This window comes from Colletes gigas, unplaced genomic scaffold (assembly GCF_013123115.1).
Source record: "Colletes gigas isolate AHSC1104 unplaced genomic scaffold, ASM1312311v1 Colletes_gigas_Sc00011, whole genome shotgun sequence".
In the NCBI taxonomy this organism is placed as follows: Eukaryota; Metazoa; Arthropoda; class Insecta; order Hymenoptera; family Colletidae; genus Colletes; species Colletes gigas.
In genome coordinates this window covers 6,644,691-6,661,724 of record NW_025106640.1, presented here as the reverse complement: position 1 = coordinate 6,661,724, position 17,034 = coordinate 6,644,691, and the positions used below count along the sequence as shown (strand labels likewise).

Below are 17,034 nucleotides of genomic sequence, written 5' to 3'. Positions count from 1 at the left end.
AAGGACGGGGTAATTGAATTGTACGAAAAAAACAAACACCTAACCTCGTCACTTTACTGATGGCTACGTCAGATGTTCTCCAATTTAATTGTTCTATAGAAAATGAAGTCGCACGAAAAGCTGCCAAGAATTTTGCCGGGATGCTTGGAAAAGCATTCGAGAATTATAAAAGTAAGTACATATCACAATTCTTTTTACTATTATTAATCTGTGTTTCCGATCTATTTCGTTTCACTCGACTCTAATGAATTTTCTTCTTGGAAAAAAAAATCGATAATAAATCATGTTTCGTTTCATCTTCGTTTTTTAGCGCGTCATATGTCGTTGCAACAATATACATACTATTTATATATCTTACTATGTACTATCCATGCATGTTTATGAATAACTTTTTTTTTTTTTATCAATCTAACGTTTTTAATGTTTTTAAGCAGTTTTGATAAAGTACAAGAGAAATTTTTCATGCATAGAGTATTATTTCTAATATGTTGATAGTTAGCGTGGTAAATGCAAATATGTAGTAAATTATAATTCTATAACATTGCTTTAAATTATTAGTTATTCTTATATTTGCAGAGTTATGGAATGAATATTTAAAGTTAAGAAAATATTGCGAAGATGCCAATATTAAGATCCCGTTTCAATTGCTTGAGTCTGAGAGTGACAATAAAGATATGTAAGTTTTGATCTCTATTGCTAACGCATAATTTTTATAGAATTGACCATCGTTTTATGTATTTGCATCAGTAACATCGTCGATGTTCATTTCTTACTTTATTTTTTTAATATTGTAGTGTTACGTTATCGCAGACACATGCATATTGTGAAAAATCGCCTAACAAATTAGGTCACACATCTGAAAATGCAACAAAGTTCACAGCTGCAAACGACGAAAGTGTTACAAATCGATTTAATTCTGACACTATGTCCTCTTTAGATGATAGCGTTTCAAGCGATAACAAATCCACTGCGAAGCACACGGAAGAAAAGTTATTAAGAAGTCCAATACTTGTCAAGAGTCGTTCTAAATCTAAAAAGACCAATGCAACGCATGGTCATTTTATTTTAGACGATTCTGGAGACCATAGCCCATGCATACCGATAAAGGAAAATATTTTCATTTCTACAAATGATTGTCACGAAGATAGTGCCAATGTATCTGTGGAGCACAAAGAAAATCAATATCCTTTTATGGGGAATAATAGTGACAGGATAGAATGTACACCTATATCCAAAGGGCACAGAAAACTAGGAATCAGTAACTTATACAATGTTGATACTATTTTGTTACAAAATGGTAAAAAATTGAAACAGTCAAAACTTGTGTTTTTACCAAACGAGCAAACTACAGATAATAAAATTTATAAAGAGCACAAACAGTTAAATCCATTGACATCATATATCTCTCCAACATCCAAGGAAAATATAAAAGAAGAGTCGACAAATCTTTGCGAAAGTAAATTGGGAGAAGATGAAATAATAGAAGAGAGTCCTACTATGCGTACGAATTCAAAATTGAAAATAAAAAATCTGAAACTAAATAGAAAAAATGCTGCAAAAGTTACTGGGAAAAGTGGTAAGAGAAAAAATGATATATTTGATAAACATAATGATATAACTAGTGACACAAAGTTGTCTTCGATAAAAGTTGATCAAGCTAGTCTCAGTCAACGTTTACTTACTGTACATACATCTACACAGAAAGCTGAATCATATTTAATTAAAAGGTCGAAGATTATTGATTCTTCAGATAATGAAATTATTAGAAGCAAGACTGATGTTCTAGGTTTTCCTTCGTCTCCAATAATTGCTACCAGTGAGCATCTTTTTCCTGAGGATATCAAACGCTTATCAACATCAGTAAAAGAGACTAAACCATTACAAATTATAGAAAATGGTAACCAAGCACAGAAACGAAAATTTTCAGAAACAATTAAACAGGTGTCCGATTATAATTCTTCGGTATGCAACGATGAGACATATTGTGCTGTAGGGGAAAACCTTAAAAGACAAGCTATTTTTGATGTAAATAAATTGGAAGATATAGAAGAAAAAATGTCTGAGAATGTGTTACCAGATTCTCCACTTACAAAAAAGTGTTTTATGAATAGCTTTGATATGTGAGCATCATTTTGCTAATGTAAAAATTTATAAAATATTAATATAGAATTCGTTTATTACATATGTATTTAATTTAAATTTTTTAAATTCGTGAAATGAATTAACGTAACTATTTTTTTTGCAGATTACCGGAGAGAAAAGAAGCTTGTATTGATAAACCATCAAAAAATAAATCGGAAAGATCAAAGATGACTGGTGTTACTTGTTGGGAGTGCAAAAAGGTAATACATCATCTTATTTTCATTAGAAACCGAGCAATGTAAACAACGAGTTTGAACAATATTAAATATAATTCTTTTCTTGTTATTGCTGCACATAGACATTGAATTGTAAGTTAGTGCTATTATGCATTGTTTTATGTATGTATATAACTATTATATAGTAGGTAAATTATTGTATGTCTCTATGTGCAATATGTCACAGATCTTGAAAGATTTTATTTTTAGTACTATGCTAGTCTTGGACTATCTGAGAAAGAATTAAAAGCCAAACAAAATCATTGTTCTCGGCATAGAACTATCTATAATAAAAGAGAAAATACACCCGAAGGTAATTACATTAATAAGATCGTATGTTAATGAAATGACGTATTAATCTTGTATAAATATTAACCATTTTCAGGATTTTGGGATCCATTGTTTCCTGATACATATGCATCTACTATTCAAGATGATTAATGTAAAGCATATTGATATGAATTTTGTACATAATACGAAATTTGCTGTCTTATAAATAATTCTTATTAAGTATATATGCTATTTTTCTACTTTTCTTTTATTATTTTTACGAATACTCTATACTAAAGAAAGTATTAGAGGCATACAAATGTATGAAACATTCCTACAGCGTACAAGATTCACTACCGAAAAAAAAAAAAAAAATAAAACCGAAGGAATAAGAACACATGCTGTGCATTCTATTGATTTGAACATAGAGTGATTTATTTATATTATAACACATATAGTATTACATTTTGAGTAACATAGTATAGATTTATATAACTATATTATTTCATTTTATATAGCTCATCCTTTTGCGTAAGAATATAGAATCTGTTATATGAATCTGTGCTAAAAAAAGTATAATGAAACTTATTTCTTGGTCAAGCAAACTTTCACGTTGCGTTCACAGTATATTCATTCATATTAATTGAAAATTCGTTGAAACTTTATCAGTTTAGTCAAAGCAACTTGCAAGTTACAAAACGTAAAGTATTACAACTAATATGTTTAATATCTTTATATTTAAAGGTGCCAATGAAATTTTCAAAAAAAAGAAGCAGCGTTAAGAATTAATTCAAAATATAATTTGATTCGTTTAATTTAATAGAAAAAAGGAGTAACATAGAAATAGAAAAGACGAAGAAACAAAATATTAATTGACAGTAATCGTACTGCACAATAAGAAGGAAGGAACCTTTGATGCAGTCTGTTCATCCTGTGGGAGGCTGGATCTACAGGACCAACAGGGCCGCAATTTAAAGCAAGAAGAACGTTTTCCATTTACAACTTGTCATATTGATGTGACAATTTGTGCAAACACGTATACTTATATTTTCTTTTACATACCACCTAACATCATTATCACAATGGTAATGATTAAACATGTTCGGATAGCATGTTAACAAACACCTCCACGTGATATTTAGGACATTAAGTTTACATTACGTGGTCATACAATAATTCGTGTCACATTGATAAAACATTATTCTCATAATTTTGAATAATGACGATACTTAATTATAAACGTCCATGGATATTGTGCAGCTCGATCATACTTTCCCGTACGCGTAGAAAAAATACTGATAAATAGCATTTAGCGGTGCGTTCCGCATACAATCCGTATGCGCAACACCGAATAAATTTTCATTCTCTGTAATTAACAGTCATAGTCATGCATTGAAAACCATACCCTTTTTTAGAATATTCAACGATAGTATAAAAATTCTGATTTCAATCTATAAAACTATGATCTCGATATTCGCACTTTGAAAACAAAAATTTTGTTCCAGTTTCGTATATCGCCTTTAAAACAGTTCGTTCGAATGGAAATATGAGTCAAATCATATATAGAATTTGAATAGGTTGCACAATGTAAAATAATAAACTTATCAATGCGAACATCCACGTTGTGTATACTTGTTGAAATTGACTGAGCAGATAAAACTATGTTAATTATTTTGCAATATATTTTGATATTCTGTTTAAAGTTACGGTAAAGCACATTAGTGAAGTCATCTATGAGAGGAAGCAACATAATTTCAATATTACTTAAATAGCAACTTCATATAGATTAAGAAAGGAAGAAACCATGTAAAGACTGAGCTACATAATCGGTGGTAAGCGTTCATTTTCATAATAAAATAATTTTAGTACCAGATAAAATCGGTTGCTAGAAGGATCACGTTAACGGGCAATTTTACAAGAATATGTGGTAAAAATGATTTCATTATTAGCCGGTATTTAGAATTCCAACAGGTACATAGCTCAGTCTTTCGAATCCATATGCTTGTACCTGATTATTTAAGTAGGCCGTAGTCAAATGAGATACGCAATAAGTGTTACAGATCGGCACCGCTACCTAAGAGTAATCGTTCAACAATCGAATTTGTACATATCGTTTGCATCATCGCGTGTGATCAATAATCCAGCAGAATTACATAACAAAACTTACAAATACTAAAAGTCGAATGCTTTTAAACGAAGTGTGATCGAAGCGAAGCTCGTTCGGAAGTTCGTAATCAGGATATTTGATTTCGCTACCCGTTGAAAGTATTTCGGGGAAGAAAATTATGAGAAACGAAAGATTCATCGATGGTTTTTAGATTCGTAGATGATTGACTAGAAATATTTGGCCATTTTCTTTCTTTTATGTAGACTGTAATTGGATACTCTGCCATTCCTCGCTGCGACTGCAACTTGAAATTTTTAATTCGGATCTTACTGGCTTTCCTTCGACGAAGAGTTGCTTCCGGTTAAAGATTTGTCTGCGGGTGGCGCGGGCAAAGCCTTCAGGATAGCGTGTACCTCTTCCGCTACAGCCATCAGTACGAATTCAAATTGTTGTTTTGTTGCAACCATGTCGGGTCTTTGATCTCTTATGTGTTCTAGAGTAGCCGCGATATCGATTTCCTTAGCTCCTTTCATCATACGGTTCAAGACCATGTCGATCAAACAGTATGTACCGGTACGACCGACACCGTCACTGCAAAACAGTTACGTTTAGTATTGATTGTTTATTGAACGATTTTTATAAAATGGTCAATGTAACTATCATATGATATACAAAATATAAGTAACGTTTACAAAAATATGGTTATTTACCTGCAGTGTACAACTATGGGACATGATCTGCCTTTGTACGATTTATTGATTTTTCTGAAAATGGTATAATAACGAATATTTAATAACAACGTTGAATTTATATTACAGAACCACAAGTACCAAAATACTTGATGTATTTAAATGATACTTACCGACGGAATTCGAGAAGAGCCTTGGTGGAGTATGGCACGCCGTTCTCAGGCCAGGACAAGAAGTGGAATTGCGTTACAGTCCGAGTCTCGCCTGTACGTAGATTCTTCAGGTAGAAGGAGCGTACCAGGTAATCGTCGCACCAAAAGTGTTCGGAAACAAGGTGCACCTCGTAGATATGGTACAATTCCGATCCTTTTTCTGGCCAGTAGCGATGACACATGCCGACACCCTCTTCGGTGAGCCTAGTCAGCATTACGATCACCACGCTGCCTTGTTCCCAAACGAGCTGCCAGAAATCTGCCGTTGTATGCGGTAGTGGACCTTGGGTAGCGATGTAAGCTGGATTTCGAGGATCGTGATCCGTCTAAAAAGGGATAGAGTATTTATTTTAAGTACAATCTTCCCGCTATGATCTTATGTTGTGAAACAGGGGTGACGAACTGGCAGACCGCGAGCCACAGGTTGCACACGTTGATTCCCCATTAACATGCTTACAATGGAAGATCTAGCTAACCGAGAATGGAACTCGTGCGGCCCTTGGCAAGCAAGAAGTCTTCGTCAGCCCTGTCGTAAAAGCAAGTCACACGGCTCTCCATGGTACACAGAAAGCGCATTTGGGTACTCTATGTGCGACTCCCGAGAACTTTTGCATCATGTAGGTTGTTGTAAGTCTCGCAACGAAGTCAGATACTTTTTTTTTTTACTATCGAGTTTCACGCAGTCAAAGCCATTTTACGTGATTCCAACTACAGCATACATTGGTGCACGCTTGGTGTGTATACATAAAATTGCTAAGTTCCTCCGGGTAACCAAATCACGTGGACATAATTTCTAAAGTGAATTCAGCGCGCGTAAATAATAGAAGAGAGTTCGCGTGATCGTTTGATCTCAAACGGTACGCGTGAATTTACTTGCGAAGTTATGGCCACGGTTATTGTGCAGCCTGCGTGTGTACTTCGGTTTACTCATGCCTCTAGTTGTAATCGACGTTAAAACAATGCAAAAATATCTCTACCGACAAGCGTTCTTGGAGGAAGCATTGCTGCATCGTTAAATTGTTTCGGTGTGTTTGCATATGCAGAATGGTAATGGATTCTACATGCTCGTCGTGTGACTTACCGATTTCTATTTTCAGTTCCGTTTCAACGAATTTACAATAAAAATGTATTATTGCATGGACTGTACTCGACGTGAGCGTCTTTAGAAAAAAATTGTAATCAACGGTTGAAGAGGATACTTACGATCGTGGAGGCGTTAATATAGTCAGAATTATTGGCGTTAGCGAGATCGTTTAATATCACCCTGGAATGATCGTAGGGAAGGGATGCGCCAGGACGATTGCATTTAATGTTCGCTTCGCTCTCGGCTATATCGGTAGAGCATGAGTCCACCTCGTATACGCACAACGCTGCCCATTCTTCGTCTAATCGGTCCTTATTTTGTAGGTGATCCTCCATGTAACTCTGCAAGAATTACAGCAGCATTGTTATAGACGGACACTTTGCATATACGGTGATAGCGTGTCAACTTACAAGAACCATTTGTCCAGTTGATATGTCCATGTTCGAAAGAGCCGCTTCTTCCCCCCACGACGATGTACTGGAACGATTCGAGGGCAAATTGTTCGATTCGCTTTCGCGACTTAGATTGGTGACACGCGGCGACTCCGGTTTGTCCGTTGGCTGTTTCGCCTGCATCCTCGCTCTGCACAAATCCTGATAATCTTTGGACGCTTCTGGGTCAGGAGTGGACAATCCTGCCAGCTTGGCTCGAGACTTGGCGTGACGACGTGCAATTACCAACGTCACGACCGCGGCTGCACCGGCAGCTGCAACACCTGCAGCCACTAGTGCACCGAACACGCTTGAGACTCCGGCCACTTCTAACGTTGCTGGTAATTTAGCCTTAAGACAAAAGGATTATTAACGTCCGTTCGACAAAGCAGTCTCGCTATCAAATCATTGCAACATCATTACTCAAAACAATTAGAAGACGAAAGAAATACTGTCACGAACAGCAGCGATATTTTGTTGAAAATGTCATTTAAGCGAACGACTCTCTAATTATTCCGAACAGTGTACGTTACAACTAAAACATGCTTGTAAATTTTCATGTTTTAAATATGTTTCAAGATGAACCTTGTCACCTATGCCTGCACGAATCACGTCAACACTTAAACTCTCCTGCAGCTTGCCACGTATGTCATCTGAAAATAAAAGGTAATCGGTGAATTTTATTATTGTTTCTGCACGGCGTAAAGAACACATACCTATCTTGCTGACCACGTCGGTAGCATTATAATTTTTATTATTGTCCACGACTTTAAACGTTACTTCCGCACGACCGACTCGAATGTCTTTTAACGTTCCTGTTGACAGACCTAATAGTTTGCCCACCTGCATATTACACACTTGTTTTGTTTATGTTTTTGTTATAAATTCACGTTCAGATCTAGTTTTATCTCAAATGTTACCTCCGTGACAACGTGCTCGCCCTCGGACCACGTATGGAACGGTTGCCGAAACTCCATGTAAACGTAATCTAAATCAACATTGTCGTACGATCTTGAAGAACTCTCTGGCTGATGTTCAGTCTTTAATTCCTTTTTCACAAATGGAACGTACAATACTTCCTTCTGAAAAATAGCGTTTACGCGACCACTTACCATTTGATCTAACTATTTTTCTTTATTTCATTTTTTATAGTTGCCACTTACGTCCTGTTCGGCTTCACTCGAGTCAGATCGATTTTCATCCTCCACAGCTACAGTTGTACATAGTTACAGGTAAGATGCCGTTATTAAAAATGATTATAAACACACTGTTCAAAATAATTAAAGGATTAGAGCTTAATAATTAGATCAGGTTCTTCTTTCAGGAAAGACATCATTTAAAATGGTTAAAAACTTAATCCCCTGATTCTTGAGCAGCGTGTAAAGTTCAAAGAATTACTGAAAATATTTACTAGGCGGAGACGGAGTTTTAAACGCGTAGTTGTTCGTCGAGAAGGGTGGTCCTGGTTTCTTCACATCCAAGCGTTCGCGCCTCTTAAATCCAGCCAATTCTCGTCTCCAAAGAAACTCATTCAAATCGTCGTCGAAAAGAGCGTCGTACGTGTTCTCTACAAATCAATTTAATTTATTCGCAAGTACCTTTTTTTTCATAATATAACAATTCACAAGAGGAGGACACATCTCGTCCCTTACAGATTTTGTCGAATTTTTACAACTTTTTTTGTTATTTTTAGCACCCGGGTCGGCCGTGTCTTCCCTTTGTCAATATACAAGGTATTCAAAATTTTACCGTCTCCATCGCTGTCAGACTTATCGCTAACAGCCTGTACAAGACCTCCTTCGGTGTACATCGCGTTCTCCATCGACGAAGTGTCCCTCTGGGGCAATTCAATCTCAGCGCCAACGTCATCGTAATCATTGTTTACGTAATCATCGTCCTTAGAGTTACGTTTCACATTCTCCAGCAAAAGTTCATCCTTGTCCAAAAGCTCGGTGAATTTCCTCGGGTGTTTGTACTTCCTGGAGAATGCTTTCTCGTACTCGACGTCCAGGTCGTCTCCAGTCTGCTTCTTATTGAAATAATCGCTGGAAGGCTTTTCGCTGATTAAAAACTCCAATTCCTGAACGGGTAGGGTGTCGATTGCGCTTGGACCCCTGTCGTCTGTGAACTTTTCCTTCGCGTCCTGATTCAAAGCACTCTTTATCGACTCGATAACGTCGTCATTGTAATCTCGTATACCGTACGGTTGTCTCCTAGTTCGATAAAGCCTGTCGTCCACCCCGTCGAACGACACGAGCTTCTGCCTCAGCTTGCTCTCAAGGTCCTCGTAGTTCTTCTCATTGGTCAAAGACGTGTATTCGTTGTAAGTGTTCGAATCGTACCTCGGTCTGTCGACCCTAGACGCGGATTCTCTCGGTTGTTCATTGTACGATGATTGTGGGAACTCGTCGTTGTAGAATGTATCGGTAATGTATTGGTTCGGAGTCCCTGGAGGATAGTACAGTTCGCTGGCGAACTGGTTACCGGAATTACCGTTGTTCGGCGTAAATTTTACTATGGCTATAGCAGGTACCTTGTAACGAGAATTAATTAATAGAGCAAAACGATACGTTGTTATAACTCGCATTGTTACAACTTACTCTGGCCTGGTCGATAGCGTTGTCGTTCTCATAACGTGTGCGTTGCATGTGATGCTGACACAACCTGAGATCGTAATTTTCTCTGAAACGTATGCATGGCGATTTGGATATCATGTACAAGCTTCGGGGTATAGAAATTACAAAAAAATCATAAACATTATAATCATCAAAAATCATAGACTTGTTATAAATTGTAGGCGTATAACAAAAATAATTATACCCGTGACGTAAATTGTACAAGGACGTTTGCATAATACACTGCGCATAGGGATGTGCCCATTTGTACCCATCGATTTCCAGCCTCTCTAATTGCAGTCTCAGCAGCTCCAATTCGTCGACGTTGAAGTCATACCTGTCACAAAGTAAAGATTATAAATTTATTCACGGGTTAACAAATTGTCACGATTAAATTGATTTACTGGCGAAGTTTATAATGATTCTGGTAGTAGGAAACTTTACGCTTTCCCTTCGACTAGGCTGCAGTAGTAAAGTCATTTTATGGTCGGACAGTAAAACTAAAGGAGTGCTCATTGTAAAGGATGGCATTAATTATGAACAGTTTTCGTTCAGCGTACACTTGCACACAAAAAGGAACATACCAAGATAAAAATCATAATACTATAATAAACAATAAGCCTTCTTGGTGGCTGGCCATGAACAGACAATACTACTTTGTAGTTAGATTACACGTTGATCCCGCTACTGGCTGATATATGTAGAATTGAACTTTTAGATTACGAGAAAAGAAATGTTTGCAATTATTAGGAATAAAAAAAAGAGGAAAATTTGTTTCAAGATGCTCCGCTTTTCCTTCATAGAGTTGATTTGTTTCCCACTGAGAGAAGTACTCACTGATAGTAATCCTCGTCGTTCAGATCGGCGTACAGAGGCAAGCATTTACCGAATGCCAGGTCTGAAACAGCAAGACGTGAAATCGATTTTATTTCTCTTATTTAGCTGTGCAGACATTTTAATTATAAAACGGATACCAGACATTACCATTGAAGCAAGTTTCCGTTTGGGGATTGCAGAGGCTTTCGCTGAACAGACATCCTAAAACATGTTGAAACGCGTCGATAGAAATTCAACAGGATCTTGATTAATAAATGCATCGGTGATTATGAAGGTAGTGTGAGTCATGTATTAAGCGTAGATGTTTGCATACTGTGATCTAAAAAATTAACAGTGTTACAGATGGTTCAAAAACTTCTGCCCCGTAGCGTGAAAATGTGATTTTGAACTATCTCGCTGAGAGAGCGAGTGCAGGTGAAATTTCCTCTTCTGATAAGGTCTCGTTACTTCTCAAGTGCTGGGGAATAGGCAAACGATGTTTCATTTCCTCTGACCTTCGTTTGAAAATTGACCATCTCGGTAAATGTCGTCGCGCGAAGTACAATGGCGTAACGTTTTATTTCGAATAAAATACGGTTACCACGATTGGCCAAACTTCACGGAAAGAGGTCATCCGATAATCTTCTTAGGATTATTTTAAAGGTTGAACCTTCTGCTTTCATATTCCCAAGTTGAATTCCCTTGGTGATTCTATCACCATTTTATGTGAAAATTTACTGTAAAAAGTGTTTCGAATTCAAAGATCAGGACTTCTTTTCTTGAAGTTGTAATAACACAAAAAGTTAACGAGCATGTTCTGCGTCGCATAAATATTTTTCTGATTTAATGTATTTGGGATTAAAATAGAAAAGATGGATTCGGGGAAGAACACGCGAGGATCTGAAGCTTAAAAAGGATGGAAGAAACGGCTCAAGGGTGGCGGATGGAAACAAATACAGGGCGAAAAAGGAGAACCCTGTTTGTAAAGGTCGTAGTCGCGTGGGACGTACGGCTCGATAATTGTTGAGTAGTCGTGGGCGAGGATCAAACGCGTATGTCGCTTGTTGTTCGACGATGCCTTAAAAAACCGCGAATTTCAAGGGTCGTCGGCAACGACGTGCAGACTCGGATGATTTTTTAATTTAAATAACGGTTACTACAGATTATACAGAAATAACACAACGATTTACTTCTACACATTTCGAAACAAAATGCTCTTTAGTAGGTAAAAATAACCCACGCCCCGTGTATCTCTTTTGTTCGGTTTTCCATAAACTGAAGGATCGATACGGATGCTTGATTTGTCTTCCTTATTGTTTCAGACACATCTTGCCTATCCCATGATCGCAACGATAATAGTCACTCTTGTGCCAGGTGGGTGAAACCAGTACGATGAAATCCTCGAGATGCAGGTGCAATGAAAAGTATCGGAGACGGTGATAGGAAATCGATGGTGACTTTGAATTTTCAATGAACGCATCCGCTCGACAGGAAAAGAGATATCGGAGGAACGATTGCCACTCGAAGCGAAATCATGGTAGCAATTTTTTTTTCCCCCCTCTGGTGAGTGGAAAAAAGAATTTTTAGGAAATACGTGGTATAAGGGAACTCCCGAGACTACAAGCAAATACATAAATATTTTATGTAGTCGTCAAATACAACAATGAGTTATTTATTGGTCTGATGGATCAAGCAAGTTTTCTCCAATAAATTCGATCGGTGTTGTTCTCTTGTACCTTCTTATGGGAGAAGTTAAAATTAATGGAAACTTGTATTGGGGTTTCCGCTTGAATCGATTCTTCTGGCGGATAAAGAGAGCGAATTAAACGCTTTAAATTACTTAAGATCAGACTGTTCTAGTGTGCATGTGTTTCAGACACGTTACGATTTAACGCGTTTAAAAAATTCACTGAGAATAATATATTTACTTTGGTTTCGCTTTTTCCTCGAACACGTTGATCAATAATTACGTGTTGCACGCACCTACACTGGCAATGGAAGTTTACGACTAATTCTCGAGACAATTTTGCACGACAGCAGCGAATGTTCGTCACGATCAATTCTCCTCGACGAAACAAAAGAAAATGAGAAAATAAGATCGAAATTTGGCTACATGAAAATGGTAATCGATCGACGATCTTCAAGTTTAGAGCAACTTTTAAACTTTAAAATAAATGAACTCTTTTTTTTTATATGTAGACAAATGTTTTATTGAAAAACTTATTATTTTACGTTGATCAAGCATTGTTTAATCATGCTTCTAGATAGAAATTACAACTGTATTGGAATTTACGATATTTTTGTCGTTACGGATTCCCTTCCGTGAACTTTTACGAAGAAGTGAAGACTTATTGATAGAGGGTGCTCGGCCACCCCTGGGAAAAATTTTAATGGGAGATTCCAGAGGCCAAAATAAGACGAAAATCAAGGACACTAATTTGTTGATTGAGGCTTCCTTAAAAAGTTATAGAAACATTTCCGGCCACTCAGTATATTTTCGGTAAGGAATTTTTTTCTCGAAAATGGTTAGGATTTCGAGAGTGTGTCTATTGACCAAAAATGATTGTAATTGACCACTGCAACAAAAAATAATTTTTCCAGAAGGATTTGAAATTTTTTAATTTCACCAAAAAATTTGTCCACCTTCCGGAATTTTTTTCTCGAAAGTGTGTAGGATTTCGGCGGTATGTGTATTCACGAAAAATGATTGTAATTGACCCCCGCAACCGAAAATAATTTTTTTAGAACGATTTGAAATTTTTCAATTTCGCCGAAAAATTTGTCCACCTATTCGAATTTTTTTCTCAAAAGTGTGTAGGAATTTAGGGGTATGTCTAATCACCAAAAATGACTGTAATTGACCCCCGCAATCGAAAATAATTTTTCCGCGAATGGTTTCAAATTTTTTAATTTAATTTTTTAATAACTTTTTAACGAAGCCTGAAAAAGCTAAATTTTTATTTAAAAAGAAGTATGAGTATATCTTCGCGAAGGGATTATTCTGCTCGCTGAGCGCTGTTCTCTAAAGCATTCGTTCGTTCTTCAGAAATCCTTATCGGCAGAAAGGTTTTTCAGTCTCGAAGTGGGAAAGAACGTGCTGACCGGAAAAATGGAATCTTCGTGAAAACATCAATCACGTTGGTATAACAGCATATCCCTCTGCTCGCGATTTTAAACGACGAATCTAAGTGATACGAAATCCTCTCCGTTCTCATATCTCGTAGACTTTAATTTATTCGATTTACGTTTGCGAGTCGCGGCCACTCGTACTGCCAGCTGCACTTTAATGTCAAGCGTTCTTCCCATAAACAATGGAGGAACTACGTGCACTCTATACCTTTGAACGTAATTTCGCTTGAAAGTGAAACTCAAGTTTTATCACTAAGCTTTTCAGATAAACATGCCTGACGTTGTTTTGTCGTCTCTCTGAACTATATTCTGCTTTAAAATTTTAAAAAAGCCATTCTTTGTCTACGAAGATTCCTTAGCTAATTGAAAGTATATGTTTCAGGCTATAAGCTGCTCCCTCTCCACTAAGGGGAACCCCCAAACTGTAGTTTGGGGCAACGTTGCAACGGCGAGGAGTATATTCACCAGCCATAAATGGGAAAACTATTAGACTACTATCCCAGATTAACAAAAAGTATTTAAACGCGTAAAATGTTTAATGATGGTAAGGATATAAAAAATTAGCTAGATAATTACGATGTACATTTATAAAACTGTTTTATAAATATTTGATAATTTGGAATATTTGTAAAAAATGTTATATACTATTTATCATCAGTGAAAATCGCTATGGCTTTGTCATCTTATTCCCGATTCCGAGGACGTTCGAGGATCCATAAAACGATTTTTCAAAGTGCTCTACGCGTCCAGTGAAGGAGTTCCTTTACTTCCACCGACAGAATGAACGTGGATTGTACTCACCGACATCACCATCGCCCAGAATAACGTGATGGAGGATAAAGAGCACCAGCAGCTCCGAGCCTCCATGCCACCACCGTTTGCGGCCCATAGATGTTCCTATAATTGTGCATCTAATTTACGTTCCACATCGATAAGGAAACACGATAAATTCAATCTACTCCCGCCGCGATCGCCAACACTCCCCCCCCCTTTCGACTGGGAAACAAGAGGCAAGGGTGGGTCTTGAACAAATTAGATTAATACGCTACGCAAGAATCGCACGGAATATTGTTTCCCCGTAGTCCGCAACTCGCTCAGGTATTCCCGTTAATCGCGTTTCCGTGCTACTTAGAGAAGCGAAATTCCAAGGGATTTTCAGTCGTGGAATCCCTTTTCGTCAACGAACAAACAACGCTTCGAGATGGGAAAGGTGAAGAATAATTTAATACTGTATTTCATAATGTAACTGATTAAGAACTGAAATGGATCCTTGTAAAGTTGCATGGTGTAACAGTAGCACGATAGAAATATTGCAGTAGTATGGTAGTAGACTTATTTTCCAATCGAGAGTGTGGAATTATCGTTGTTGTTATTCAATAGCGCTGTGGTATATAATTGGATCATGAATGTTTATTTAAAATAACGCGACAGCCGTTCGAGTGGTTTCACCGATCAGCATGATACCGAATATATTATGTAATTGAAATATCTTGCAGGAAAGTCGCTCAATTAAATGTGTAGCATTTCTTTCCTGCTTGACATTTGACTCTGTGATTAGATGCAAAAAATTTATGTAATGTACTAATCACATCGGAGACTTCAATATGTTGCCGCGTAACTGAGACATCCAGTAAGAATAATACTTTTACTAAGTGTGTAATATTTCTTTCATGTTTGCATTTGGTTCGTTTGTAACCAGATGGATCTTTCGTTTTCAGTTTAAAATTTTAAAAATATCACAGTTCTATGAATAGTATAGTAAAACTATACTGCATATTTCCGAATAAGATCTTTCTTCTTTCTTTAAAACTTTCCAAGCTGTTCGATGCGTTCTCCTTTTCATTGACCATCTCGTCGCGATAATTATGTTAGTCGTATACGCGAAAAAGTTCTCTCGAACGTTTGAGGAATATTGTAATGTTTAATAATAAGCTTTCACAATATTGTCATGCGAATAACTCGCACGGTAATTCAATCAAGCTTTCAAGGGTGTGTAATATGTACGGGCTTTAAAGGGCGCGGTACAGGATACCTTTGACGTAACAATACAAACTCTCAGATTTACCCAATCGCAACGTCGGCATGCATATTCGAAAGACAAACAAAGAGCAAACCAAATAAACGTCCTGGTATCAGAGAATAGTGTACCGATGCGCAACAATCTGGAACTAAATTTCTATGATTTCAGTGCGTTCGTATCTCGAGTAATCAATTTCATAATTATTACTTTATTAACAATTACAAAACTATTAACTATCAATTTGTTTTTTCGCTCTAACAATTTCACGGCTCTAAATTTTTCGATGTGAATTAAAAAAAAAAAAAATGTACTCTGAATCTTCACTGATTGTTGGTCATTAGCGGTACCGCGAATTTTCCACACGAAACGCAGGATTAAGCAACTGTGACTGACCACGTCTAGTTACATATTTAGGATTCGAAGCATCAGGTTGTAGTCACATTCACCCCCCTCTCTCTATCCCTTTCTGTCCTGCAAACCTGCGTGGCGCTCCGTAACGCCGCTTTAACAACGACAGATAGCTTTCTTTTATCTTACCTGGGCGTGACGCGTCTCGTTCCTCTTCGACTTTAATACATCTTGGCCCTCGACGGTCCCGCTTGAGTGATTTTGTATCTTCGGTATAATTTTTACGTGCCCTACGCGTATGACTTTTTAGATCATCTCTTTCCGTGCACGTCCTGTTGTGCCGCAGCAATGCCACCGACTGAGTACTCTTCCACGAAGAACGAAATGGAGGGCATGCGTTGAGCTTTGGAATCGATTGCGCCGCGCACATGCCGGGTGCCAGGCGACGAAGGATGTGAATAGTGATGGGACCAATACCCTCGTGATACCGAGACCTTGAAATCAGCAGTTTCTCCGGAACTCGAATCGCAGTACGAAATTGTTTAGTTTGGCGAACTGGTACTTTTAAAGTAAAAGGGGAGTTATAATCTAAATATCAATACGGATATATATTTATCATATTAATCAAGATGCTATTTTATTTATTTATTTTAGATCAGCAGAACGGTTGGAATCCTGCACACCATCAAACCATTTTTTTTTTATTTTTCTATATTTATAATTATAATTACAATTCTCATCATTTTATTTGGAAAATGGCTTAAAAATTGATCTTCCAAATCAGTATACCCGCTTAACGGGAAATATAGCAATATGTTAGATTTGTACCATTGCTCGAAGCAAAATGTAATCTGATTACGTTACTGATTGGACGGTAATTACCGTACGGTTACATGAAATCGTATCGTGGCAAATGTAATCAGATTACGTTTTGCGCAACTCTGCTATAGCTATAG

The 17,034-nt window shown here is 37.1% G+C and overlaps 2 protein-coding genes across 5 annotated transcripts; one reads left to right on the top strand and one right to left on the bottom strand.

Moving 5' to 3' along the window:
* Positions 1–41: 41 nt before the first annotated feature.
* Positions 42–2,903, top strand: LOC122398358. Of its 3 annotated transcripts, none has more exons than XM_043398128.1 (6): positions 42–171; positions 577–676; positions 795–2,120; positions 2,246–2,342; positions 2,568–2,670; positions 2,743–2,903. In XM_043398128.1, the coding sequence occupies exons 1-6, from the start codon at positions 60–62 to the stop codon at positions 2,796–2,798; spliced, it is 1,794 nt and encodes a 597-aa protein (XP_043254063.1). In that variant the 5' UTR covers positions 42–59; the 3' UTR covers positions 2,799–2,903. The 3 variants fall into 3 exon arrangements, with proteins under 3 accessions (XP_043254063.1, XP_043254064.1, XP_043254065.1); XM_043398129.1 differs by lacking the exon at positions 2,743–2,903 and adding an exon at positions 2,441–2,450 and having other exon boundaries at positions 2,568–2,668; XM_043398130.1 differs by having other exon boundaries at positions 47–171; positions 938–2,120.
* Positions 2,904–3,151: 248 nt separating this feature from the next.
* Positions 3,152–16,538, bottom strand: LOC122398340 (receptor-type tyrosine-protein phosphatase N2). Of its 2 annotated transcripts, XM_043398095.1 has the most exons (18): positions 16,268–16,538; positions 14,512–14,607; positions 10,750–10,803; positions 10,603–10,663; positions 9,971–10,102; positions 9,751–9,832; positions 8,900–9,683; positions 8,562–8,717; positions 8,314–8,360; positions 8,071–8,232; positions 7,867–7,993; positions 7,736–7,803; positions 7,130–7,501; positions 6,839–7,060; positions 6,717–6,722; positions 5,597–5,961; positions 5,445–5,498; positions 3,152–5,325 (listed from the first exon to the last, which is right to left on the bottom strand). In XM_043398095.1, the coding sequence occupies exons 1-18, from the start codon at positions 16,506–16,508 to the stop codon at positions 5,061–5,063; spliced, it is 3,294 nt and encodes a 1,097-aa protein (XP_043254030.1). In that variant the 5' UTR covers positions 16,509–16,538; the 3' UTR covers positions 3,152–5,060. The 2 variants fall into 2 exon arrangements, with proteins under 2 accessions (XP_043254030.1, XP_043254031.1); XM_043398096.1 differs by lacking the exon at positions 6,717–6,722 and having other exon boundaries at positions 16,268–16,536.
* Positions 16,539–17,034: the final 496 nt, after the last annotated feature.

Bases quoted from the DNA above. Each gene is read 5' to 3' on its own strand.
- LOC122398358 (XM_043398128.1), top strand. From the start codon at position 60: ATGGCTACGTCAGATGTTCTCCAATTTAATTGTTCTATAGAAAATGAA. The intron at 677-794 runs GTAAGTTTTGAT...TTAATATTGTAG, and splicing joins GAGAGTGACAATAAAGATAT to TGTTACGTTATCGCAGACAC. The intron at 2,121-2,245 runs GTGAGCATCATT...TTTTTTTTGCAG, and splicing joins TTTATGAATAGCTTTGATAT to ATTACCGGAGAGAAAAGAAG.
- LOC122398340 (XM_043398095.1), bottom strand. From the start codon at position 16,508: ATGTGCGCGGCGCAATCGATTCCAAAGCTCAACGCATGCCCTCCATTT. The intron at 9,684-9,750 runs GTAAGTTGTAAC...TCTCGTTACAAG, and splicing joins ACGCTATCGACCAGGCCAGA to GTACCTGCTATAGCCATAGT. The intron at 8,718-8,899 runs GTAAAATTTTGA...ATTGATTTGTAG, and splicing joins GTCTGACAGCGATGGAGACG to AGAACACGTACGACGCTCTT.